We start from the raw sequence: 27,281 nt of genomic DNA, 5'->3' as shown, positions 1-27,281 counted from the left end.
CCTGTACAGTGTATATACTTCAATCCATGGGTGAATTCACCAGTACTGTGTGTTTTGAATGGTTGAGGAATCCTTCCATTGATACTGTGCTTCCGACTGCTGATATTCTCTTGCATTCTAATCACAAGCAAGGGTTTTCTCAGATGTGGCTGGGTGGGGCTCACAATATTTAGCATATGACCTAGCTAAAAATTTTGTATTAAAATAGACTCCTTACTAAAATGCTATATATATCATTGACTCGCCAACTTATGGCCTATTGCATAATACATTTCAATCAAGATATAAGCCCTGGTTGGTGTGGTGCAGTAGATTGAGTGATGGCCTGTGAACCAAAGAATTGCCAGTTCAATTCCCAGTCAGGAACATGCCTAGGTTGCTGGCCAGGTCCTGGTTGATGTTTCTTTCCTTCACACATTGATGTTTCTTTCCTTCCCTTTCTCCCTCCCTTTTCATTTCTCTAAAAATAAATAAATAAAATCTATTTTAAAAAGATATAATTTTTAAACATTTTTTAAAAGATTTTATTACCCAACTGGGGACCCGGCCTGCAACCCAGGCACATGCCCTGACTGGGAATCAAACTGTCAACCCTTTGGTTTGCAGACCAGCGCTAAATTCACTAAGCCATATCAGCCAGGATTAGAATAAGATTTTTAAACCTTGTATCTAAACCCCTAAGGAAAGAGAGAAGATTTTCTCATCAGGCCCACCTGCACCTAGGCACTTACGGGTACGTTTCACCATCTGGTGCCTCCTCACAGCATCGCGTTCCTGGGCCACCTACTTCTGCCCTAGGAGAGTTCTAGAAGGAAAAGCCTTTGGACAACTATTAACAGAGCAAAGATAAGGCATTCTCCCCAGTCTGTTAGTGTTATTACTGATTCAGGGCCAGCAGGGAAACACCAGCTTGTGCCGCTTTCTCAGCCACAGAGAAAACAAACCTCTTCCATCTTCTTGGCTCCTTCTGATTGGCAGCCCAGACAGCAGAGGGCCAAGAGCCACCCTGTCCCACCCGACACTGGCACCTGCACGCAGATGCCCATTAAAGGACCTCTGTAACCTGCAGAGGTTCCCTTGACAATCTCATTCCAGTCCAACAGGTATTTTTTAGTGCTTTACCCACTGGAATGCAATGCTCATCTTCAAGTTCTTTAGCAAGAGGACTGGAAAGTTCCCTTCAGCTGGCTTCATTAGAATCTAATATTTTACTCTGCACAGGATAGTTTCTTTCCCAGACATTTTAAACAGGTGCACAGAACCTGTTTTAAACACTTATTCTGTCCTTGCCTCAAGGAAGTGTTCATAACTGTCCTGCTGATGCAACTGGGAAGACTTGGGATGCAATGTATATGCACATGTCGCTATTCCTGCTTATAGATTTTCAATTTGGGTCCATTTGTATAATAATGATCATACTATTTGTTTTAAGCTAATGTAAAATAATTAATTACGTACATTCAAAAATATTTTTTAGAAAACTCTACCTATATGCACTTAGAATTGGTGGTACGAGGAGGAAGATTGGGGGAGGGGTGCTGATACAGTGAGAAGGTGATTGCTTTGCCCTCACTGTGTCCTTGGTAAACCAGAAAGGAAAGATTCCAAGGCCTATTTCAGAAAGATTATGTAGTTTAAAAAATACAAGATTACTTGAATTTTACTGGCAATCAGTAGGCCTTCAATGAGCCCTCAGACCAGCTGGTAATAATTTGGGAAAAGAGATGCGCCAAGAGCATTTAAATTCACAGGTAACCAGAAACAGCCCAGCTGTTTGCATTTTCTTTCCCACAAGGTGTATTCACAGGACTGCTAAAATCATTCTGTATTCACCTTCTTCCTGGTCCCGTTCAGCCTGTGGGTGGGGCAGCTAATGAACAATAAAGGATCCTGAAGGAACGGGAAGGAGTTTTGCTAAGGGCTGGGATAATCTCAGAATGATAACCAGCCTCCAGGCTCATCAACAGTTGGTTTGGGTATTTGAACAACACCCCACCCCACCCCAAGCCCTGGAAGGCGCCCCATCCCCTCCCCCACTTCCTTCCAACTGAGGGAATTTCCGTGTGTATTTCCGATAAGCTGTATCTAGAAGTCTTTAGGGACTGGAGTCTAAGCACCAGGAGTCCCGATGTATTGTGTTCATCTGTCAAGGCAAAGGCTATCAGTCATTTTGCTTTACCTGTTCTTCTTAGTTTTTAATTCGGAAATATAAAGTACAGCGCCATTCTCTGTTATATTGGAAGAACATACCATTTATCATCTAAATCCAGATACTTTGGGGAGCGAAAGGGGCACCAGTAATTACACTGAGACCATCCCATAAACAAGGACATGTGGTGACTCTAGTGACAGGCCTTTGTGCTATCTTTGATCTGCACGTCTCTCCAAAGAAGGGTTCCCAGCGGCACTAGCCTACAGCCCCGGTAGTGCAGAGGGAGCTAGGCAGGAGTGAGGAGTTGGCTCACTGCTTCCACCCCAGACTGCACATCAGAACGACGTGGGTGGCTAGGGAAAAATACACAGGCCTGCGCTCCTCTCCCAGTCACTGGACTTTTATTGTTCTGGGTTGGAGCCTGTAAATTTAAAGAGCTTCTCAGGTGATTCAAATGAGAGAAGCGCCTCTCAATTTTAACATGTATATTAATCACCTGGGGATCTTGTTAAAATGATGGTTCTGACTCAAGTCTGAGGACGGCCAGAGAGTCTTCATTTCTAACGAGCGCTCCAGTGACACTGTGTTGCTGGTCTAGGACCCACACTTTGAATAGCAAAGAGTTGTGTGAACTATAAAGCCCTCATAGCAGGACCTTGAATTCTTTAAAATTGTAGATAGGGCAACACCTGTTTTTAATGCCCTTACACACATGGGCTGCTGTCCTGTAGACTCACCTCTCCAGTTGATTATTGAACTCCACTTGAATGCCCTCTAGGCATCTTTATATGCAAAACTGAACCCCAGCCAGCTTCCCAGTATCCTCGTCCCACCCCCAGCTCCCCAAAACACGCTGCTTCTTTCAATTCTTCATCTCAGTAACTGGCGGCTCCATCCTTTCAGTTGGTTTGGCCAAAATCTAGGATTCATCCATGAATTCTTTTTTCCTTTTCTCATATCCCATATTCAAGAGCAAAGCCTACCGACGTGACCTTCAAACCACAAGCAGGGTCTCACCCCCTCTCAGCACCTCCTTCCACTCTTGCCCACTCCCTGCCCACGCTAGTCTCAGCACAGCAACCAGAGTGAGTTAAGACATGTTCGATCAGCTCATTGCTGCGCTGACATCCTCCAGTGGCTCCTCATCTCACTCAGAGAAGAACCCAAGCCCTCACCATGGCCTCAAGTGCCCTGCTGGGAACCTGCCTCTGACTTCATCTCCCACCCCTCGCTCTCTTTCGCTCTTCACTCCAGCCGTTGTTCTGTGAGCAGGCCAAGATCTCTGCCGCATGACACCTAACCGGCTGTTCCCTTTGCCTGGAGTGCGTTACTCCCCAAGATCAGCGTGGCTTTCCCTTTCTCCTGTACACTGAACGGTCCTCACACCCAGCTCTGCCACCTCCCTTGCCCTGCCCACTTTTCTCCACAGCGTGTATCCCCATCTCATATGTATACTAACTTGTTACTGGTTTTGTTGTCTGTCTCTGCCCAGTAAAATGAAAACACCAGGAGGCTAGGGCTTAGTCTTTTTTCTTTCTTTCACCGTATCCCCAATGCACAGAATACCTTCTGGAGTACGGGGTAGGCAAAAGTAGGTTTACAGTTGTTTGTATGGAAAATAATACAATAAATAATAATAGAAGAAGAAACTCTTTCACACTCACAACTGTAAACCTACTTTTGCCCACCCCTGTATATAAATGCCTGGTACAGTTTTGCCAAATGCGTGGAATATTCAGTGTTGATTACTTGGGAATATCTCAGACTGATTGTATCATCCAGGAAACTGAAATATTCTGCACTCAATACGACCCTTGGTGCTACCATCAGATTCTTCTGTTATGATTTAGGGTTTGAGTAAAATCAGTTGCCATTTTAAGGCCCCTGTGATGCCCCCCCAGATACTTTAGATACATCCATTATTTTATTACTCCTTGTCATGGCCCCAGAGTAGAACCATCATCATGCTTTTGCAGGTGAGGAAACTGAGTCAGGAAGCCACTCAGACTCCATGGAGTGGGTAATTTCCGGATTTAAACTTGGTCTTATAACCAAACCCATGTTGTCCGTGGAGATGCTTGAGGTCCATAGGAAACAGAAGTCTTCCCTTCCTGTGCTTGGAATCAAGGCTGCGGCTGGAGCCTCGGTTTGGTGTTCTTGAGGGTTCTTTCATTCATGCCAACCAATTCTCGGACTCATGGACACCAGCTGGGTGCCCGACAATTAAATTCAGTTCTGATACGAACTACCCTCGGTTAGCCTAGGCCTCCCCCCTAAATTAAAAGGGTTCAATCCCACAAGACCTCCCCCACTTCAGATACCAGCTGCAAATGGTGTGCCAAGGGTACCCACATTTCTGCCTGGCCAAATAAAAATTCGGGAGTTTTCATGATCCCCCACCCCGGCAGGCTTGATAATTTGCTAGGACAACTCACGGAACCCAGGCAAGCTCTTTGCTTATTAATAGTGGTTTATTACTAAGGATACATACAGCTCAAGAACAGCCAAACGGAAGACAGGCATAGGGCAAGGTGTGGCGAAAGGCGGTAGGAGCGCCCACGCCCTCTCCTGCACACCACTGCCCCAGCTCCTTGACCTGTTCATCAGCTGGGAAGCTCTCTGAGCCCTGTCGTTCAGGCGTTTCCATGGAGGTTTCATTCTGTGCTACTGGTTAATTAAATCATTGGCCACTGGTGACCGAACTCTACTTCCGGCCCTTCTCCCTCCCTGGGAGGTTGGGTGGGGCCAGACGGTTCCAATGCCTCACACCGGTTGGTTCCTCTGGCCACAGCGTTCCCCTTCAAGCTGTCGGTGTGGGGGCTGCCAGGAGCCGCCTCAGGGCAAACTCGACTGTGGGCGAAAGTGTCTTATTATGAATCACAAAAGACGCTCCTGTCACTCAGGAAATTTAAAGGGTTTGGGGAGCTCCGTGCCAGGAACCAGAGACACGGGTCAAATACATTTTATATCGTACCACACTTTATAAATGGGGGTAAATGTGTTTTGTAAACAACCAGTTTTCTCTCCCTTAATATGAATGAGCAATGAATAGACTTTGAAAAATGATTAAGAGCATAGTATTCTGCGTGCACATTGGTTATGTTCTATAGTTAATAGGAGATCTGAAGTGACTTGAAGAATAAAACTAGAAATTGAAATAATGTGTGATGTGGAAGAGTCAAACAGAATGGAATTCAGAAGGGACATAAAAGGACATTCACTTAGACATTTAATTTTCATGACAAGATGAAAAATTGTATATATGCATATATATGTAATATACATAATATATAATATACATAATTTTGGGATATATATTTGTATACATAAAAACATGTTATTTTTTAAAATGTACACCCATATATGTAAGGAAAAACATGAGGAAATACTTTATTTTATTTCTTACAGTTTGATCTGTATTGCTGTAATTCGGGAATATCAGGGAGGGTGGAGTGATGGAGAGGGAATTTCGAAAAGAAACACGTGGTTACAGAGGTGGGATGGAAGTGCTGTGGCCGATTTAATAGCTGGCCCACTTGGCAGGGAAGAGAGGCCGTGCCTGGAGGTCCTCGGGAATTTAAAGAATAATGAGGCAGAAAAAGATGACCAGCTGTTCCCCACAACAAATGAATATGCAATTTCAATAAGTAAGCTCAAACTGAACTGGAAGGGATTCAGACAGACTATTAGAACAATTTTAACTGTAAGGGTGCCTGCCCAAGTAAGATGGCTGGTGTTGCTTTTCTAGAAGTCTCTATGACCACAGAGAGTCAGATGGTTTTTAAATACAGGCAAGGGTAAAAAGGATGGAGCAAGATAATATCTCAAGCCTTAAAATTTTGGTTCTGTGATTCTTCTTTTTTAAAAGAAGTTGTGGTCAGGTAGGTTAGATTTCCCCCTAGTGGTGTAGGAAGGAATTTAGTACCGCTGTGTTTTCACAAATCAGTCACTTGGAGCTGAATTAAAGTTAAGAAGAAAAGATGTATATGTTTTCTGTGTCTCTACTCATTTAGGCAAATTAGTCCCTGGAAAAACAAAGCAGAGCAAACAGTCCGTCTTTTCCTTGCTTAGATACTGAAAACTGGGCTCAGGCTCTAGGGCGACGGGTGGATGGTTTTCTCTGGAACTGAGCCCTTCTGGGATCCATCTGATGACGTGTGGAAAACCCCCGGGGGGGCTGGGAATCTGGCAGGTGTTTCACCAGAGCTAGTGGCTCTCACAGTCCAGGGCTGTTTTGGGTTTGGGTGACAATGGGCCTTTCCTTTGGCCTCTGCTGAAATCAGACCCTCGTCACCGTCCTGAGTGTAGCCTGGCCTGGGGCAGGGATTCACCCTGTCCACCCGCACTGTGGACACTCTAGGACCTAGGGGAAGGCTGTGCCTCTGTGACAGCAACTAGCACTATAGCCTACTCATGCCAATCCCACAGAAAGAGTGCATCTGAAATCCCCCTTTTTGGAAGTATATTCAAAAGTGACCTTTATGCCAAATCTTCAAGACTACCTTGGCAATGCCTATTTCTCCCAAGAACCCATGGCCCCAAGAGGCAGAGGGGCTAAAAGGCGTACCTGGATCCCGGCTTTGGATTAACGTTGAGACCTGAAGCTGTGAAAAACTTTTATTTCCCCTCCCCACTTCCCCACATGTTATTCAAAAGAAAAACAAAACTAGCTTTAAAAGTAAATGTAAGAAAATCCTACAAGATGTCATTCACCTTTATGATGCTGTTTATTCTGCTGCCTCTGCTGTGCTGTGCCCAAAGCACGTGCTCACCCAGCTACTGGTTAACCTGGCACTGTTTCTGTCCACAAATCGGAGTCCTGGTAGACCTTGTTTACTCAGCCTGAAAAGGGGGCATGAATGAATTTGCCCTGATCATGCAAGTACAAAGGGCCATTGGCCATAACTTCTCTCACCGGATGATGGGTTTGACAAGCCGTGGCCAGCTGAATCTGGCATTCCCAGCATCCTCTTTGTGCCAGGGGTCCGTGCCTTTCAGCAGAAAAACACACCGGCTCATCAGCTGGGGGAGAGTCGGACTGCCTTGAGGCAGTGCCCTTCTTTGGTGGATAGTAAATCATTTGCTTTGCTCATAAATTATAGAGTATCAAGATACACTATAATTGAATAGTGTATTCAAGTGAATAGTGACGGTGAATCTGGACACGGTCTGTGATCTTCAGAATAAAAGCTCTGACTAGGCCCTGCACCCAACTGCACCAGGAGAAGGGGTGGCCTGGTCTCCCCAACCGTAGTCACACTGCTTTCCCACAGGGAATGCAGGGCCCTGGGCAGCTGAGGGGAGCAGTGTGACTGTTTCAGCTCTCTTGTCTGCTCTTAGCTGATTTCAGGTTTGATGCCTCAATCCTGGAATGAGAAACTGTTCAAGAGGCAGGTGACAGGCTTCCCCAGCCTTTGACTTTGCCTCCCAGGAAAGCTGGGAGGCCTGAGCTCCACCTGCACAGCAGCATCTCCGACCAGAACGACGGAGGGAGGAGGGGGAGCAATAACAGTTCACGGAATTCTTGTTTTAGGGGGGTTGTCTGTTTCCCGTATGAGCATTTCTGCTGGTAGAAATCATCCTGCGAAGCATTGTTTGGTGGGTTGGAGCCCTGGTACCCTGTGCTTAACGATACTGGGATGGGAGGTGCATAAGGCAATGAGAGTGCCTTAAAATGCAGGTTTTATCATTCGAGTATGGCAAGGCAACAGATTAGGATATGATTGACATCGAAAAGACAGCTTGTTGCTCACTTTTCCTGGGAGGAGGGGACACGCCCATGCCATGCGGGGCCACACAGAGAGGCAACGGGGTCAGTTATGAGGCAAGAAGGGGGTTGGGAGTGGGGAACACGGCAAAGAGCTTTTACTGTGGTTTGTGTGAGAAGGAATGGATGGGCAAGGCAGGGCAAGAGAATTGGCTAGTTTGAATAATTTCAGTAGGCTCAGGGACATAGGGACTGTCCCTAGTTTTCTGATACCGGGCCCTGGGGTGATTGGAGCTGGTGGACAGTGGTCTAAATATGAGAGTCCAAAAATGGAGGAAGTTGGTGTTTTGAGCTTTGGGTCAGGTGGTCTGCATGTAAAAGGTGTGCTTCTGGGGCAGCTATTTGCTGTCTCTAGAAACAGCTAACCTTGGAAGGGGCAGTCCCTTCCAGGGTCAGCTGGTCCCTCACTGTCAACTCACCATAATAAAAGACTTGCTTAATAGAAAAAGGAAAAGAAAGATGGATAAAATTGTCTGGGGCACCAAGATTTTATTTTGTCCTATACCGCTGGGGCCAGGGGGCCCACTACTCAAATGTGGGGGGGCTTTGGAACCCTACATTGCTGGTCTGGAGCCCCAGTTCTGCCATGCTCAACTCTGCACCTCAGTTTCTGTAAGCTTTAATCTCTGTACTTTATCAGTCAGATGGGGATAAAAATACTAACATTTCATAGGATCGTTGTGATGGTTAAATGAGATAGTTCACCTGGAGGGTTTTGGAAAATGCCTGGCATGTAAAAAGTGCTCAGTGAGTGTGAGTCATTACAAATATTATTGTTCTTGTCACTGTTCTTATTAAAAGCCATGCAGATTAGTTGTTCTCTGACTACAGGAGGATCAAAGAGTGTCAGACAATTACAATTTGTTTTATAATATAATTAACCCATCTTGTCTTATCTTCTCCCATTAACTTCTCTGAGGGCCAACTGGATTTATGGGAGGTGTCCCAAGGGACCTGGCAGCTGTAATGACCTTGGTCTTATAAGAGGGTGCCGAGGCCCCTATGGCATGGAGTTTTATACATACCACGTTTTATTAAAGGTTCAAAAGTAAATTGGAAAGTCTGTGTCTCTGCATTCTGCTCTCCTCCTCTCCCCTGTCCCATCCTTCAGAATCCTTTTATCCATGGAGCTCATAGGAACAATTTTCTCCCTTCCTTGCTCAAAGCAAGAGAGACTGAGATGGGATTGTTCAATAATTTACCTTTATTGATGGCAAGGTGCAATTGGTTGGTTGTTTGCAGCTCATTTTTCGGAAAAGACTTGAAGACTAAAGTGGCCTTGAGACAAAGGGTAGGCTCATTGGAGTCACTTTTGCTGGTTATGAGGCATGTATTTGCTGGCTTCAAAGAGCTAAATGCAAAATATTAGTCCCATGGAGTAGGTAGTAGCAAGGTTTTTTTTTTTTAATAAAGAGCCAGATAGTAAATACTTTAAGTTTTGCTTGCTGTATTAGTTTGCTAGGCTTATGTAACTAAGCATCATAGACTGGGTGGTGCAAAGAGACCAAGATCAAGGTGTTAGCAGTGTGCATTCTGTTTAAGGGCCATGAGGAAATGATCTGTTCCAGGCCTCTCTTCTGGGTTGTAGATGACCATCTTCTCCCTGTATCTCTTTACATCATCTCCCCTGTATGTGTGCCTGTGTCTAAATTTCCTCTTCTCCTAAGGACATCAGTCACACTGGATTAGGGCCCACCCTAATGACCTCATTTTAACCTGACTTCCTCTGTGAAGACCTTATCTCCAAAAGTCTGAGGTACTAGGGATCAGAACTTCAATATATGAATGGGGGGCAGGGTACAATTTAGCCCATAACATTAGTCGTGTGGTCTGTGTTGCAACTACTCAACGGCCCTTGTAGGTTCATCCTTGGACTGGCAATGCCAGCATCACCTGGTTGCTTTTTAGAAAAGCAGAAGCTCCCCACCCGAGACCGGCTGAATCACTTTAACAAAATCGCCAGGCGATCTGCATATGCATTCCAGTCTGAGAGTTCCTGCTTGCAAGCCTGTGGGATCCCTCTCTCTACCGCTGCTTAACTGGACTGACTTTCCCTCCCGACCCGATAAATCCTTCTAATGCCAAACTGCTGGGAAGCATTTATAGGAGTGACTGGCCTCTGCTATCCACCCCCCTTTTGGAAAATTACATAAAGTGCAGAAAATAACCCAGAAAAAAATGTCCAAAGACCTTTAAAGACCTTTTTCTGCTTCTCAAAACAATTAACAAAATGGAAACAAGAAAATCAGATTCACTTTGCGTCTCCATAGAAACCCTGCCTCAGTATCAACCCCATAGTGTTAGACTGTTTTCTTCACACAATTATACTAATCAAGCTGAGAGATTCGAAATAACCCAGGGAGGAAGTAAAGTTCTTTTTTTATTGAGTTTATTGGGGTGACATTGGTTAATAAAATTTTACAGGTTTCAGATGTATAATTCTAGAATACATCATCTGTATATTATACTGTGTATTCACCACCCCAAGTCAAGTCTCCTTCCATCACCATTTATTCCTCCTTTGCCCTCTCCTACCTCCCCAGCGGCCTCTCTCTAGTCACCACCATACTGTTGTCTGTGTTTGTGAGGGACTTTTTTTCCTTAACTCCTTCAGCTTTTTCATCCAGCCTCCAAACCCGCTCCCCTCCCCTCTGACAGCTGTCAGTCCATTCTCTGTGTAGATGAGTTTGTTTCTATTTTGCTTGTTAGTTTATTTTGTTAGATCCCACATATAAGTGAAATCCTATGGCACTTGTCTTTCTCTAACTGGCTTATTTTACTTAGCACAATGCTCTCTAGGTCCATCCATGCCGTTGCAAAAGGTAAGATTTCTTTCTTTTCCATTGTATATTCCATTGTGTGAATGCACCACGGCTTTCTTATCCACTCATCTACTGCCGGACACTTGGGGGGCTTCCGAATCTTGACTACTGTAAATAATGCTGCAATGAACATAGGGGTTCATATATTCTTTTGAATTAGTGTTTCCGTTTTCTTCAGCTGTATTCCCAGAAGTGGAATCACAGGGTCAGAAGGCAGATCCATTTTTAATTTTTTGAGGTAACTCCACACTGCTTTCCAGAGTAACTATACCAGTCAGCATTCCCATCAACAGTGCACTAGAGTTCCCATTTCTCCACATCCTCCCCAGAACTTGATGTTTGTTTATTTACTAATGACAGCCATTCTGACAGGTGTGAGGTGATACCTCATTGTGGTTTTAATTTGCATCTCTCTGGTGGCTAGTGATGTTGAGCATCTTTTCATATGTATATTGGCCATCTGTATGTCCTCTTTGGAGAAGTGTCTATTTAGGTCCTTTGCCAATTTTTTAAATTTGATTTTTTTTGGTGTTGACTTATATAAGCTCTTTATAATTTTTGCTATTAACTCCTTATCAGATATATCATTGGCAGATATGTTCTCCCAATTTCCTTTTTATCTTGATGATGGTTTCCTTTGCTGTGCAAAACCTTTTTAGTTTGATGTAGTCTCGTGTGTTTATTCTTTCTTTTGTTTCCCTTACCCAAGGAGATATTTCAGAAAACATGTTGCATGGGAAATGTCCATGCTTTTAATGCCTATGTTTTCTTCTAGGATTTTTGTGGATTTTTTATGGATTTACATGTAAATCTTTAATCCATTTTCAGTTACCTTGTGTGCTCTGTAAGAAGGTGGTCTAGTCTCATTTTTTTACACGTATCTGTCCAACTTTCCCAACACTATTTATTGAATAGACTGTTTTTACTTCATTGTATGTTCTTGCTTCCTTTGTCAAGTATTAATTGACCACAAAGGTGTGGGTTTATTTCTGAACTCTCTATTCTGTTCAATTGATCTGTATGTCTGTTTTGATGCCAGTACCATGCGGTTTTGATTACTATGGCCTTTTAGCATAATTTGACATCAAATAGCGTCATTACTCCAACTTTATTTCTCCTTCTCAAGAGTGCTGTTGCTATTGAGCATTCTTTGTAGTTCCATGTAAATTTTTGGAATATTTATTCTAGTTCTGTGAAATATGCCATTGGTATCTTGAGAGGAATTGAGCTGAATCTAATTGATTGCTTTGAGTAGTATGGACAGTTTAATGATGTTAATTTTTCCTATCCGTGAACACATTATATGCTTCCACTTATTTGTATCTGAACTCAATTTCTTTCTTCAGTGTCTTATAATATTCTGAGTAAAAGGTTTTTACAACCTTGGTTAAATTTATTGCTAGGTACTTTATTCTTTTAGAAGCTGGATTCTACCCAGACTTCAGCAGGGTGAAGCCTCCAGGAGCCCTAAGTGTGGGGCTAGAGGGATCTCCTATAGTGGGAAATACCAGTCAGGTTCATGGGAGAGTGGGGGGAATGGCCCCACCCCTCAGCCACACAACTCAGTCACTGATACCCGCTGCATCTAGCTGGGCCTCTGCACCCCAGCCCATGCAGCTGACTCCTCAGCAGGGTGCAAGCTCCGTGAGGTGGGCCTACTGCACTCCCCCAGGCTGATGCTGAATGGAGGGGAATGCTCCACCAAGAGTGGTGGCGTCTGTGGTGTGAGAGAGGAACTCAGCTCAGGGATCCTGGCACTGTCCCTTCCGCTCTCTTCACAGAGCCACAAACTCCTGTGACTCTAGTCCACTCTGCTCTCCCTCTGCTGGAGCCCAGGGTGTGTGTCTGTGAATGAAATTTTGTGCATTGGCTCTTTAAGAAAGCATCTGTGTCTCCAGAGGACTCCCTTCTCTCCTTTGCAGAGAATCCCTGCTGATTTTCACAGCCAGATGTTATGTGGGCGCCTCTTTCAGACTCTGGTGCCCTGGGCTGGGAAGCTTGGGGGTGAGACCCCACTCATCTCAGGGGAAACCTTTGCAGACGAGATATCCCTCTGGATCCTCAGCGACTGCCATGGGAGGGGGGCCGCTCTTTTCTCATCTCTGCTCTTCTTACCGGTCTCAGCACGGCTTCTTCTGTAAATCCTTGGTTACGAGACTTCTATCCACCTATTCTTCAGCTGGTTAGTCAGGCTGACTGCTCTGTATTTTGGTTGTAATACCAGTTGGGTGCTGGGAAGAGGTGAATGTAACATCCACCTACTCCGCCACCATCTTTGTTAAACCTGAAGTAAAGTTCTAAGTTAATTTTACCAAGATAGGAAGCCTTGCTAAAAATGTGGGCAGACAATCTAGCACTATTTTCATTACTAGGTAAAAAGGTTAATAACATACTAAAAATACTTAAGGGTTGTATCTTAGAGGCAAAGTCCCCAATAGAACATGTTCTTTTGTCAAAAGTGGGAGAAACTCCCAGTTACTGCACTCACAAAATGTATAGTAACTGTCCATAAATTCCACGAATAGTTTTCAGGTCGCAGGGAAGAATCTCTCTTCATGAAGAGGGCTCATTTCTGTCTTCGTGTGCCTGGTGTTAACAGTTCTCCTGCTGTGCTGCCTCTGCTCCACGGCTCAGGCAGCCCCCGTGGCCGAAGTTCTCTTTCCGCTTTGCTTCTGCTACTGGCGCTCAGTCTGGCGGTCCTTGCCGACTGCTTTAAAAACGGATACACCCCTGAGGAATGTCTTCCACGTGCAGTGGCGTCTGATCCTTCTGTTTTCAGCCCTGTCTTGTTCAACTGCAACCTGATTGTATTCCTTCTGGCTGAGTATATTGGTCCCGCTGCACACAAATAAAAAGGAAGACCGGCTTTTCTGAGGCTAAGGTGACCTCACTGATGCAGAGAGATCGAACTTCTCTGACTGGAGTGGCTCTGGGCATCTGAAAACTGAAAAACACTTCCGATGTTCTTAATCTTTGTTTTAGTCTGATCTTCCTTCAGAAAAGATAATATGAACTTCGTTTTACGGGCAAAGAAGCAGAAGCCAAGTGGTTGTTGTCTGTCTACCGAAGGTCAGTCTGTTGGGGCTGGAGTGCAGGTCTGCTGACTTCCATCCTATGTTCTAGTAGGCAAGGTTGCTGCTTCAGTAATAATATAACAATAACAACCACGTGTAGCAGCACGTGTCACGTGCCTGCCTGTCTGTGGGTTAGGCAGAATGCGATGCGTTTTGTGTGTGTTATATCCAATTGTCATCGCCATCCAGTGTGATAGATACTCATCCATCCATGTTTTATAGAGGAGAAAACTTCGACCCTGAGAATTGGAATAACCTATTATTTTTAAGTAGTGTAGCTGCTATACTACTTTGGACCTAGACTCTGGACCCAGAGCCCATTGTCTTAACTAGGATGCTATTTTTATTCTATCAAAAAAATATAAGGATGCGTACCCACTTATGCAAAATAAATTAGAGTAATGGGGGTACCCATTTCAGCCTGACGTATCAGTAATGCACCCCAACCCATCCTCGACGACTGTTCTCAGATGCAATTCTTGAGCACCACAATTCCAGAACAGAGGGAAGACTGGTTTGTTGTCTACACTTCCTGTCTCCTCTCCATTGATGTCCTCCAATCCCTTCCCAGGGGCTAGTCCTGTCTGAGCCGGCTGTTCTCTCCAGGAGCTGGAGACTGCCGCAGTGCTACTGCAGCCGGTTAAACCAAATGGGCTGTGGTGGTCGTTGTCGAAAGTACAAGCAGACTGTTAACTTTTCCCCTGTAGAAACAGTGTTCCCCCCCTGGGATGGGCCTCCACCATCTGGCCACTGAAGATCCCTGCCTAGGCCTCGGCATTTCTTCAAGGTGGGAGAGGAAAAGAGCTCATTCTGTCAGGACTTCACTCAGCCAGGGCTTCTGCCCACTAAAATGGGTTGGGGTCTTAGCATCTCTATTCTTTGTCTTCCTTTGTTCACACAGCTGCCTTGCCAGGTTCCAGTGTTTCTCCCGGGAGGGCTGGGTTGAGAGGAGACAGTTCCCGGATTACAGTTTGTGTCCTAGTCGTGGTCAGCTCAGCTCATGCTGAGAATCTGAAGCTCGGGAAACAGGGCTGGGAAGGATTTCAGTCCTTGTCCTCCCCATAGTGTTCTGGAATCCTCTTGCAGATCTGCCAGCTCTCCTATACAGTCTTCGCTCCCCTCCTAGCGATAATTTCCACTTCAGGGAAAGGGGAGTTAGCTTAGAATGTCCTGGATGCCTGGACATGGAACTATCCAGGGAAAATGTATGCTTATTACTACTGAGATCATTCCACTGATCCCTCTACATTATTGCTAGTTCAGTGGTGGCAAATTCAGATGCTGAAACAGGCAGCTAATGTTAGACTGGGACCAGTTATGTGGGACTCCAGTGGCACTCAGCCCTCTCCAGTTATTGCCTTATTAATATTCGAGCTCGGGCTTGCTAGATTGGCTGGATTCTCATATGAAATAAGACTCTTAAATACTGGCAGGAAAATGATTACTGAAAAGAAAAACCCAACCCTGTGGGATGGACTGCGAGCTTCTAGGAGTAGTGGACGATGTGATTCATACTAACCCACCCTCTAAAAAGAAAACAAGCTGAAAGAAATACGTAAAAGCATCATTTGAGAAGCTTCAGTGCCCAAAGCCCAAATAAGACAGTAACACAAAAAGGAAAGAGGTTGGAGCTCAGGGAAATGAGGCAGAGGTCTTTCCGCCCTGGAGTATTTTCCTGTCCAGGAGAGGTGCTAAGAATGGCTGCTTTGGGGGAATTAAAGTTGTAGGTGACAAGCATCAGGTCCAGGTAGAAAACCTGGCATGTCACCACCTGTCTCTGCCGCCCAAAGGACCACCCAGAGGAAGCAGCTAAGAGGCAGCCCTGTATGGCAGCTTCATGGGGATGACAGAAATATAGTGAGACTTGGGAATTCGCCAAAGGCAGAACAGCCCCTGCTCTAGATTCGAAACTCGAAGGGAACCATCCCAAAGGCAGAGTGCAGACTGTAGCCTGGAGGGTTTGAATCCATGGCTCTGAACTACCTCCAAGGAGACGAAGGAAGCTAACGCTACCCGAAGTCTCAAGTTATTTCTGTAAGTCATTTTGAAACGAAGTGGCCAGCAAACAATTACAAGGCACTTGAAGAGACAAAGCAACGTGTACCAGAATTACTAGAAAATATAGAATAGAGGGTAAGAGACGTGATGGATATAGTGAAGTCTAACATAATTTAATCGAAATCGCAAAAGGACAGGAGAAGCCACTAGAGCACAGGTAAGACTTGGAAAGGTCAGAGCTGAGGATTGTCCAGAGCCAGTCAAGGAAGCCAGACCACTGGTTTCAGAAGCCCAAGCAGGACAGATAAAAATAAATTCATATCTAGGCATGTCAGGCCAAACCGGCAGAAAGGAAAAGGCAAGACAAAAAAATCAAAGACAAAGTTGTTTTATGGACAACTAATTTTTCAGCAGCAACACTAGAAATCAGAAGACTGAAATAAAAAAGCTGACAGTCTAGGAACTATCTTTCTAAAATGAAAACAAAATAAAGACATTTTTAGACAAACAAAACCTGAGAGAATTGGGCCCTGCCTGGCGCGGCTCAGTGATTGAGCACAGGCCTGTGAACCACAAGGTCGCCTCTTCAGTTCCCCTCACGGCACATGCCTGGACTGCGGGCCAGGTTCCCCAAGTTGGGGGTGTGCAAGAGGCAACCACACCGTGATGTTTCTCTCCCTCTCTTTCCCCCTCCCTTCCCCTCTCTCTAAAAATAAATAAATAAAATCTTTTTAACAATCTGGACAGAATGGGCCACCAGCAGACCCACACAGAAAGAATTCTCAAGGACGTTCTTCATGTGGGAGGAAAGGTCTCCCATGTGGAACCTTGGAGATGCCTCAGTGAGTAGAAAGCAAAGAGGAGCTATGAGCAGGGGTTGGTTTGAATGAACACCGGCTGTAAAAACACTAGTAATGTCTTGTGGTGCTGAAAGTAGTCATCATATTGATATGTTAGAGAACTAAAATATACAACCCCAATAGCTGTGAGCCCTGTGAAAGCAGTCTTAGTTAAGACATGCTAAGATCTTTGTGTATCGAGGAGGAAAGTAAAAGTGTAGATCATTACTAGACTTTGATAGGTCAAGGATCTGTGTTGTGATTTCTAGGTGGCCATCACAAAAAAAATAGAAGAAAAAAAGATATAACTCCCAACCTAACAGGGGAAAACATAGACTATGTTATCACTTCAAAGGTAAACGAGTTAGATGTCCAGGGGAAAGAGACACATCTGAAAGAAATAAACAGAAAATTTGCAAGCTAAAAGAAATGAAAAAGTTATATACAGATAGTAATCAAAGATCTAGCTTTATTAGTTTTAGATAAAGGTCAAAATAATTGTTAAAGTCAAAGAAGGACTCTTCAAAATGACCCAAGTTTAATTCCCCAGGAAGACCTAACAGCTTTAAATCTATAAAGCAAAAAATGGGCAGAACTATAAGGAGAAATAGAGAAAGAAATCTACAATCTCTTTGACGTGTTTTAACATTCCTCTCAGAAATCATTAGAATAGATTTTTTAAAGTTATTGAGGTTATAGAATATTTAAACAACATAGTTAACATGCCTCATTTAATGGACATATATTAACTACACCAAACTACATCAACATGTAAATTCTTTTCATGCCACAGGGAACGTGTGTAAAAATTAACTGTATGCTGGGGAATGAAATCATGCAAAGTATTATCATAAGGACAATTAAATTAGAAAGTAATAAAATGCACTCAGAAAAGTATGTGATAAATGCCTTTTAAAATCATCTGTTCATGATAAATTCTGCAGATAGGGGTCAAAAAGTAAGTCCCTTAATCTTTTAAAGAGTTTTTCTAAAGAAAAATCTTGGACATCAGCTCTATGTACACACTGTATTTCTTGCTAACTAAGGAGAACAATTTGATGAGTTGATTTAGAACTCAAATAGGCTGGGCCCCCAGAAGCAGCATCAGCTTTATATATAATTTGAGTATATATCTTTCATGTACTTTCCTATGAGTTCTATATTTCACAATTCTTAAAAAGGTAGTTTACAAGTACTGTACCTAGAATGGAGAAACCTTTTTACAGTAAAGGCATGAAGACAAATTTATTTAAACCTTTCAGAGAAGGGAAACGTTTCTTCAGCAGCAGGGTGGTCTAGGATGGTGAAATACAGCACAGCTTTGCAGGTAAAATCGCAGTGCGGACCGGGTGTGGGGCTGAGCTCTGCCGCTTACTAGCTGTGCGACTTCGAGCAAGTCGCCTAGCGCCTCTGAGCCTGCTTCCTTGCCTGTAAAACGTAGACAATACCACCTGCCTCACAGACTATTTGTAAAGATTAGCTCACTACATGAATTTGGAAAAGTGCTTGGTACCTACTGGATACTCGGAGCAAGCTATTAAAAATTTCTAAAGGAGAACCACAACTTCAGAACTCGAGTCACAAACCATTGATGGGGGCCAGGGAATGTATTTCCTTTTCCTGAGATTTTGCAAGTCAGTACATCAATTCTCTGTCTTGCTGTGGAATCAATTCTATTGCCTGTGACCTCAACCCAGCCAGGAAAATGTTTTTGAGCGGGAATGAATTTGATGTGCAAGCTGCATGCTCACCGGGGGAGGCCTCCCGGCAGTCTTCAGGGCCAGGGCCACAGATGCAGGGCTGGCGACGCTGCGCAGGGCCGTGCTGTGTCTCATTTCATGTTACAACAACCCTGTGAAGCAGGAACTGTTATGAGCATCCCAGTTTTAAAGACGAGGTACAGAGAGATTAAGAGCCCTGTCTAATAAGTGCTGGAAGATCGGTCCACCCTGCCAGGTCATTGTGGTTTCTGTTAGGCTTGTCTGTGCATTCCCAAAATGCTAGATTAGTTTTTGCTTTGATTGAACTTTTGGGGGGAGAATTTTATTTGCACATATCTTGGAATGGCTTTTCCCCCCTCGGAAGAGAGTTTTGGGGGAGCGAGTATTTATTTTTCTGATACTGACAAGACAGATGGGCTTCCTCAGTGCTACAGGTAAATTCAGATTTACCTATCGTCCTTTTTCATATTCTGTATTTTGGTTAATTTTAGGTCCATTTTGGATCAAGATTGGTAGGTTTATTACATGGACAGGGGATGAAAATTAGGACCATGATTGTATGAACTGTGAGAGAGCAAATGTTTGCAATGCTTAGCCTTCTCTCTTAATTTGTGTTAGAAAATGTATTTGATTTGCTTTGAATTTCAGTAATAATTTTGCTGCTTCCGTATGCTTTCCAAATGAATGTCAAATAGCTGGTCATCTTGATTATCTGCAATCTGGACTAGGTAAATAGGGTGGCGTCTAGCCTGTAGGGCACCTTTGTGCTAATTAGGAAAGGGGCCCCCAGTGGGAATACACAGGGAAGTGAGGCTGGTGGATGGCTCCTTTGTGAGAAGACAAAAACCTCTGTTCCTCCTCCGGGAAAATGCAACTCCTTGCCAGGCCTCCTGGCTTGCTGAGAGAAGCTGGGGGTAGATTCCCTCTCCTCTTTCTAGGCCTCTTGAAAAAGCAGCCTCAGGTCACAGACCCGTGTACTGGACTCTCCTCTGTTGCACTGTATGAGTGCTGGGGTTTTGAAGCACCGTGTTATCAGAAACTTTCTCCAGGACTGAGTTGTACTGGAAACAAAGGCAGGAGACGATTTTAAATTTATCATCATAACAGGTATGAATTGCTCCACATCTCCTGGGATGGAAGGATGTCACATTTCCATATTAGATGACTCAAACTAGTTCTACCTTGGCCACCCCCGTCTGAATTGGCAAGAAGCTCAGCAGTGGCCATTTGGGGCTCCCTCCCCTCCCAGATTATCTAAGACAGCTCGCAGGGGATGGAAAGGGCACACATGCTGTCGTGGAGAAGAGCACAGGTCTCTGTGGTTGCTGTCGCCCTTGCATGTCACCCCACCATCTGTCTGCGGTGCTTCTCAGTTTAAGGCAAGAATCTGATCAGCTGGCTCCAGTTTTGCCCTAGGCTATCTCAGTCACTGGCCAGACCATAAATTGTCTGCCTGTATGTAGGTCAGGACCCACTCCCGGTCCAGTCAGCTAGGGCCAGGGAGTGAGATCATGTAATGTACACAAGGCCACCCAATGTTTACCCAGAGCAAAGCGTCTGACCGGCCCCCTAATGCTCATACCTTAGAGCAGTATGCTCATACCTTAGAGCACTCTCCAAGTGTGATCCTTGGACTAGCAGGACCAGCAGGACCTGGAGCCTGTTAGAAATGCAAGATCGTGGACCCCTCCCCGCAGGCCTCCTGTATCGGGAACGCAAGGGGAGGGAGCCAGCTGTCTGCATTTTACCACATCTCGCAGATGATTCCAATGCACGCTCAGGTTTGAGAACCACTGCCTCAGGCTAAGCAAGCAACACATGGACTAAAAATGGACTTTGAATGAAATCCTGAGAGAAAGTCGGGCGGTGCAGTTCAGCTTTCACCAAAGTGGGAATGTTGATGCAAGTCGCCCCCAAGGATCGGGAGAAAGTGCCATTTGTTAGCAATCCTGATTTTGCAGAGGTCAAATGTTAGTGTTTTCTGGTGTTGAATGGTCTGCATTCTCTGGATTGCGGCACCTGCCCCCCACCATGAGCTAGGACAAGTACCGCCATTCTGCACCCCCCCCACCACCACTCCTTCCCGAAAGATATTGCCTAACCCTTGCAAGGGACACTCCTCACTGAGGCCAGCCCAGGGGCTCCCTCCACTGAGTCTGACCAATCTTGCTTAATAAGTGATTGTGTCTCTGGTTAGGATTTTGTTTTTCTCCAAAAATGTAGTTAACTATTTACTTTGAGTCTTGTGACATTTACATCATATAACACCTCTCCTGTCTATTGCTGGTCAGGGTAAGGAGTTCAGTTTGTCAGAGGTTTGCTTTTGTGGCTCTGATTTCCGTGAATGTGGATCAAAACAACCACCACATAGAGCAAGAGATAAGATGGGAAAGACAGTGAAAGGAGAAACCTTCTCTGTCCTTCCAGGAGGTATGAACAGCTTAAAACCTAATATAGGGCTGGGATTAGGGTGAGGTTAGCAGGGTGCAAAATGTAAGGGGGGTGCCAAAAAAACCAGGAATAGAGATAAATGTCATAATATCGTATTTTTAAAAAATCAAAATCAATGCAGAAAATCCAAGATAAACAAAGTATCAAATTTTTAAACAGAGACAGGATCCAGTTTCCTGTTTAGCCTGGCAGGTCTGTTCACTCGAGATGACAGCCAAGTGCGCCCAGCCCCGGGCCGGCACCCCAGTGTGAGTGCTGTTGGGTGGACACCTTGCCAGCTGCGTGTGCTGCAGGACGGACATTCACTGTTTCCTGCAGCTGAGTGTGGGACAGCTATGCTAAGCATCCTAAGAAGTGGTCCTGGAATCAGAAAAAAAGATGCCCTATTCCTAGTTGGTTAAAGCCTCTATTAGGTAATTTCCTCTATTCTCAAAAAATCACCTTGGTACTTCCACTCACATCCCTGGGAGTGCACTTCCCGCTGTCTGCCTGCTCTTGGTCAGCGAGACGGCTGCTCAGATGCCTCATCTAACCTGGGGCTTGTGTGGTCCCACGGGACAATGGCCCTGCCATTTTTCCCTCCCCACCCTCCCCAGGCTCGCTTCCCTGTCGAGTTCTGTCTCGCAGGTCTCAGAATCAGAGCTGCGTGATGGAAGAACAGTAGAGGAAGCATCACTAGGTTCTCACCCCAGCCCAGCCACCCAACACAGCAGTAGCCCTGGGCCAATCCCGTCTCCTCCTGAGGCTGGGTTTCCTGGTCTGTGACAGGAAAGAATCAAACTAGGCGAGTCCAAGGTCCTCTCTGCTTCTCAAGCTCTGTGTTTCATTCCACCTCAGAAATTTCACATACACGGGCTTCTCATTTTTATCTCCTCTTCTCACTTCCCATTCTGAGGGCCTTTCCAATGCCTCAGGAAAGTTAATCCCCGCCCCTCTCTTTTTTCCATAGTACATGGTTGACAACATGAGTGAAGTATCTGGGATTCATATATATCAAAACGGTGGTTTTCTTTTCTATTTCCTTTCCTCCCTTCCTTTCCTTCCTTCCTTCCTTCCTTCTTTTCTTCCTCCCTTTCTCCCTCCCCCTCCCTCCTCCCCTCCCTCCCTCTCTCCCTCCCTCCTTTCCTCTCACCCCTGTATTGACTCTACACACTCAAACAGGAAAACAATACCTTACTTTGTGATCTTCAAACTAATTCTGACTTGCAGCTCCCACGAGGCTGGCAAAAATTCCATCTTGGACATGTCCAGGGACTCCCCCCAGAGCTCTTTAGGGCCATGCACACACCTAAAGACTTCCTGAGTTACTGCAAAATGGCTCGTGGACCTCACTAGTGTTTAGTCCACGGTGAGAATCACTGGTATCCTTCCCAAAACCCTCGGCCCTTGCGGGCAGACAGCCCCACAGTTTCTGGGCCAGGCGGGCCTGGGCTCTTTGCTCAGGTAGGAGCTCCTGTGCCGACAGTCTTCCTCATCTGGACATTCCAAACTATGTTCCCTCCCCTTTGGTCTGCGTAACAGAGCCGTGGAAGCCTTCTCATGCGACATGGTCGGGACAGGGGATAGTGCCTGGCTCACTAACCCGGAAAGAGGGTTAACAGATGTCATTAAAGGCATACATATCTCAACCATTGTTTTTTAGCACAAAATAGTATGTGTATACTTATTTTTCAATCTTTTACTTTTGGTCTAAGACCTTTTCTTTAAGAATGATCATACCATTTAGTTGTGATTATTTTCTTTCAAAGTATTTTCATTCATAATCCATCATCCGTAATGTTCAGCTTAAATTTCTTTATGGCCAGTGAGAATTTACAGACACTGTGAAGCTATATGAGGGAACAATTTTTTATATTCTTTTTATTTCTCCCACGTATTTTATAGTACCTCACTCATATCTGATTTGACAGGATTAGCTAATGGCCATTGCCTAAGTCTTCTCAGACATTCAACTTAATTTTCACAGAAAGAACCTCTACCTATATATATACTTACACTTCACTGGTTTGTGGGTATTTAATAACTGCATGCTCTAAATACCAAGTACAACAGGCCTTAATGTGGTTAGGAGCAAACTTAACTGACTCCTGGTAAGCACTTAACTCAATTGCTGGAAGCAGAAGTCAGGGAGCATGTTAGAGAGTGGCCCTGTGTCTGGTCACAGACCCCAGTGTGCTGTGGCCATCAGTCAGCTGTCCTACAGAAGATGGGAAGCGTAGGCTCATCTACCACGTGCAGTGGAGATCTGTAAAGGGGAGTTTGAAGTATTTACAGCATCGGTTACAACTGTGCTCTTGCCAGTAGGTATCAGCACTTAAACACACAGAGTGGAAAATCCTGCATCTTGAAACATACAAGGATGCAAAATAAGTATGTTTTCATTTCAGTTCTTGAAATTTCAAATTCAGTTTCACTGCATTTTCTTACATTGATGGGCTGTTTTAAATGTATCTTTGCCTGTTCTTTAGGACTTAGTTAAAGCGATTGATTTTAAACTGTCCTTGTTCAACCTCTTTCATAGGAATCACTGAGGAGTTACTGGTATATTGCGCCCCCCAGCAAAAAATAAAAAAAAAGAAGGGGGGTGGGAAGAAGGAAAGAGAGAAGAGAAAACAGGAGAGGAAGAGGAGTGAAAGTGAATAATTCCCGATTTCCATACACAGTGGATGTTTGGCTCCTAAAGAATACAGATTCTGGCCTGGCCAGGCGGCTGAGTTGTTTGGAGTATCTCCCGTATTCCAGAAAGGTTGTGGGTTCTATCCCTGGTCAGAGCACATGCCTGGGTTATGGGTTTGATCCCAAGTCTAGGAGCCTATGGGAGGCAACCAATCAATATTTCTCACATTGATGTCTCTCTCTCTCTCTTTCTCTCTCTCATCCTTGGTTAGGATTTTTTTAAAAATGCAGATGTCCCTGTATGAGTATCACATTGACTACATGCTGAGAAAGTGTAGAAGATTTTTCCTGCAGTAGATTTTTCTGGCCCTCAGTTGGGTTATTAAAAGGAAAAGAGATGCTCTGTTTCTAGGTGTCAAGTTTGTGGGTGTGGAACCAGAGGGAGCCACTGCTGGCTTGTTTAGTTGTGAGATGACTTTAGATTTTTCATCTCCTTCTAGTGTCCATAGTTGCATCTGAGCCTTGTCATCTAGACGTCTTCATAGAGGAAGATAATTTAATACATTTAGCCATGAATGTGTTTAACCACTGGATTTGCTGATAGAGACATCCTTCCAAAGCATAGCTCTGACAGTGACACCTTTCAGCTCAAAAACACTCCCCCGTCTTCCCTCTCCTAATGAATTCAATCCTTCAGCTTCACTGTGGCATTAAACTCCTCAGTTATCAGTCAGGACTGGCCTGTGTCTATGCTCTACTCAGGACACACTGGGCTACTTGTACCCTGGGCATTTGCTGGAGTCCTTGTCTGATGAGAATGTGTGCATTCCCTTCATCCCCGTATCTGTTAGGTGTATATGGGGGCTGCAAGTGACAGAGCTCCCCCACCACCCTCCAAAAGGACAGGTTTTATTTTCCTCAAATGGTTTATTTTTTCTTCCTTTATGCCAGGATTTCACAAGCTTCTTTACTGTCAGTACCTCTATTTACTATTTGTTTTTAAATCGACTCACTTTGTTTTTACTTCAATCCATTTACTTACTACAGAAAGTTTATAGTGGTGCTCTACAAGGAAAAACACATTATCCCCGGTAGATAAAAGGGCACCGTAAAAAGGAATAATATAAAGCGTGAGAGCAGAAGCATAGCATGAGAGCACCTTTCACCCGGGGAAAGCTTGCCTGCGGCGCACTCTGCCTTGTTACACCGTTCCGGACTGGAGGCCGCGTTTCTCCTTGATGGTGCTGGGAGGGTGGAAGAAGAATGGAAGGTAGAGTGACCTTCTCATTGCTTTGTAAGTAACACTGTGTCCCTGCACCATCTAAAATAACCTGTACCAACTAAAATTGTCTTGAGTGGTATATGCCCTACACTTTGGAAAACAACACATTAGTCCTGTGACATGATGAGCAGCTAATGGGCAAGAAGTCATCCTCATTCCTCATCGTGTCCCCCGTCATTCCAGGAATCCATTCCTTAGGTCTCTAAACCGCCCCAGTGTCCTCCTTCTAGGGGACACTGAGGAGCCTCGGGAGCCACCGTGTTATCTGGGGGGAGAAACGAGCAGGTATTTCTGCAGCACTAACCAACTGGATGGGCCTGTCATCTTTGACATCCTAAGAGAGTAGGTTCTTCACATTTGGTCTCAGGATGGAGAACCAGTGTTTTCCCTCAAGTTCATGTGTATGTGTGTGGGGTGGTGCATGTGAGGAGAGAAGACGGCAGAGGAAGACGGGTTTTCTGAACTTCCCTGGCTCACAAAGCTGCATCTGTGAGATGCTCCAGTGCTCTGGCGGTTGGGCTGCGCAGGTTCCTGCCTTAGATCGAAGCATCTGGGAGTTAGAGGAGACTTTGGAGATCGCCTTCTCCTCCTCCTCCCCTCGCCCTGCCCACTCGGTCTCCTTGTGTGGAACAGGAGACCGAAGCCAGAGAACAGGTGTCCTGTCTATGAGGGTCCTGCCTGTCAGGTGCACATTGGAATGGAATCCAGATGTTTGAGGTCAAAACCCATCACAGTGGCCCCCCGGTGACTGGCTGGAGTTGTTCACACACCTTCTTCCTCCCTTTTCAGGCAGTGCTGAGCCCGCTCATAGCCATCGCGCTGAAAATATCCCAGATTCACGAGCGGACCGGCCGGAGGGGTCCCACCGTCATCACCTGAAGGAAGGAAGGAAGGAAGGAAGGATCCCTCACCAGGGACGAAGGAGAGCGCTCGGCAGGAGACACTTCACCCACGCCTTCTTGCTACCTGTTTGTGCCTCTTATGACTTTGGGGGGAAGGGAAGTGCAAAAGCTAATTTGCTGGTGGGGGTGGGGGGACTGGGTGGGAAAAGAGAAACATCTGTTTTTGTTTGACCGTTGGTCAGTTCTTCCAGATGCAATAGGGTCTTCCGTTGTCTGTTAAAGCTGCCCTGTCATGTGTTACTGTATTATCACACAGAGGACACCCCCCTTTTGAGAAAGGGTCCGTGGGCTAGGAAACTGCTAGTCACGACACCTAGGCCTCGTTGGTCCCGTTGGGAGAAGGTTCTGAAATAGACTGGAGGAGAGTCCATGGCCGGAGTCCAGCAGACCCGAAGCCACAGGTGCCTTTGGGCAGACCCAAGAAGACACTCCTGGGCATCGAGGAGGGTTCAACTTGACGTTCAAGGTCAGGTTTTCCATTAGGAGATTTGTAGAACACTTAAGAGCCCGCCTCATGCCCGTTAACGCCTGACGGCCTGCTCTCCCTCCTCCCCATCTCCGGGTCCCCATGCCGCTTCCCCTCACATCTTCTAGAGCTGTCTGCAAAGCACAATGGCATGCTTTTAACGAAACCTATCAAAGGGGGTTTTCCTCTTATTTTGTAAATACTAGTTAGGCTATGAAGCTGGCTGCATCCCTTCAAATTCAGCCATTCATTGTGCAGGTGGGAAACAGTTTCTTGGCAGGACCTCACAAAGGAACACTTCACATGTTTCAGACCCTTCCTCAATTCCATCACCTAGGGTGACACATGGGCTTACACTCATTCCTCCCGGGAAGACAAAATGTCACCATGTCTGCTATTTCTCTTTCTCTCTGCTATCTCATCTCCTGATAAAGGCCTGTTTTAATGCACTTGTTTGGACACAGTTCAGCTCTTACTATAAAGGCTGAAAAAGGAGACAATGAAAGACTGTGAAAGTAGGAAATGAAGTGGGCACTGGAGGAAAACCTTACTGGGGCTACAGAAATGGGCAGAGTGGGGACCCCTGCTGGCAGCAGAGGGTCACAGCAGGCTTTCTTTGCCAGGGACAAGGATTTGCAGCTTTAGCAGCCTCCCTCGGACTCTGCCAGGACACTGGGTGCGCAGGACCTGTTTGCATATGTTTTGCTTCCTTGGGAACGACACTCTCACTTGTGTCATTTGCACAGATGACATGGCGTGCTCTGACTGTTGAGCAGTTTGTTATTGCTGTAGTCAAGATTAGTGCAAGCATCGAAACATCCCCCACAAGGTGTCTGTTTCCATTTGTCTATCCATGCTTCTGTCAGAAATGTGCTAGGACATTCAGTATCCAATAAAAAAGAAATTCTTTATTTCATCCTTATGCAAAGATTGCGGCATTTTGCTTGTTTGTTTGTTTTGCCCTTTGAGAAACTCCAGGAGCAGTCACTGTCCCCACAAGGCTGCCTTTCAGAACACTAGCAAGGGCTGGTTTTTATCATCATGACCTTAGGAATGTTTTAAATAAATGGAACAGAACAGAGAAAATTGCTCGTAGTAGGAACTGAAGTGGCATTTAGTCTTTCATTGTGAGTGTCATCCCTTCGAAATCATAGGATGCTGGCTTTGAGCTAAGATTCTAAAGAACTGGTT

The 27,281-nt window shown here is 45.2% G+C and overlaps 1 protein-coding gene across 1 annotated transcript in view; it reads left to right on the top strand.

Annotated features, from left to right (window-relative positions):
- The window catches only part of PGM5 (phosphoglucomutase 5), a 170,291-nt gene extending 143,279 nt beyond the window's left edge, over positions 1 to 27,012 (top strand). The window contains exon 11 of the mRNA XM_037061711.1: positions 25,512 to 27,012. Coding sequence (XP_036917606.1) covers positions 25,512 to 25,601 — 90 coding nt within the window. The 3' untranslated portion in view covers positions 25,602 to 27,012. The remainder of the gene's footprint in view (positions 1 to 25,511) is intronic.
- The last annotated feature ends 269 nt before the right edge of the window (positions 27,013 to 27,281 follow it).

The sequence above is a fragment of the Sturnira hondurensis genome, unplaced genomic scaffold (genome assembly GCF_014824575.4).
Source record: "Sturnira hondurensis isolate 20B ecotype Veracruz unplaced genomic scaffold, ASM1482457v3 Scaffold0013515, whole genome shotgun sequence".
NCBI lineage: Eukaryota > Metazoa > Chordata > Mammalia > Chiroptera > Phyllostomidae > Sturnira > Sturnira hondurensis.
Note: the sequence above shows the minus strand (reverse complement) of the source record. Positions and strands in the feature narration are given on the sequence as shown.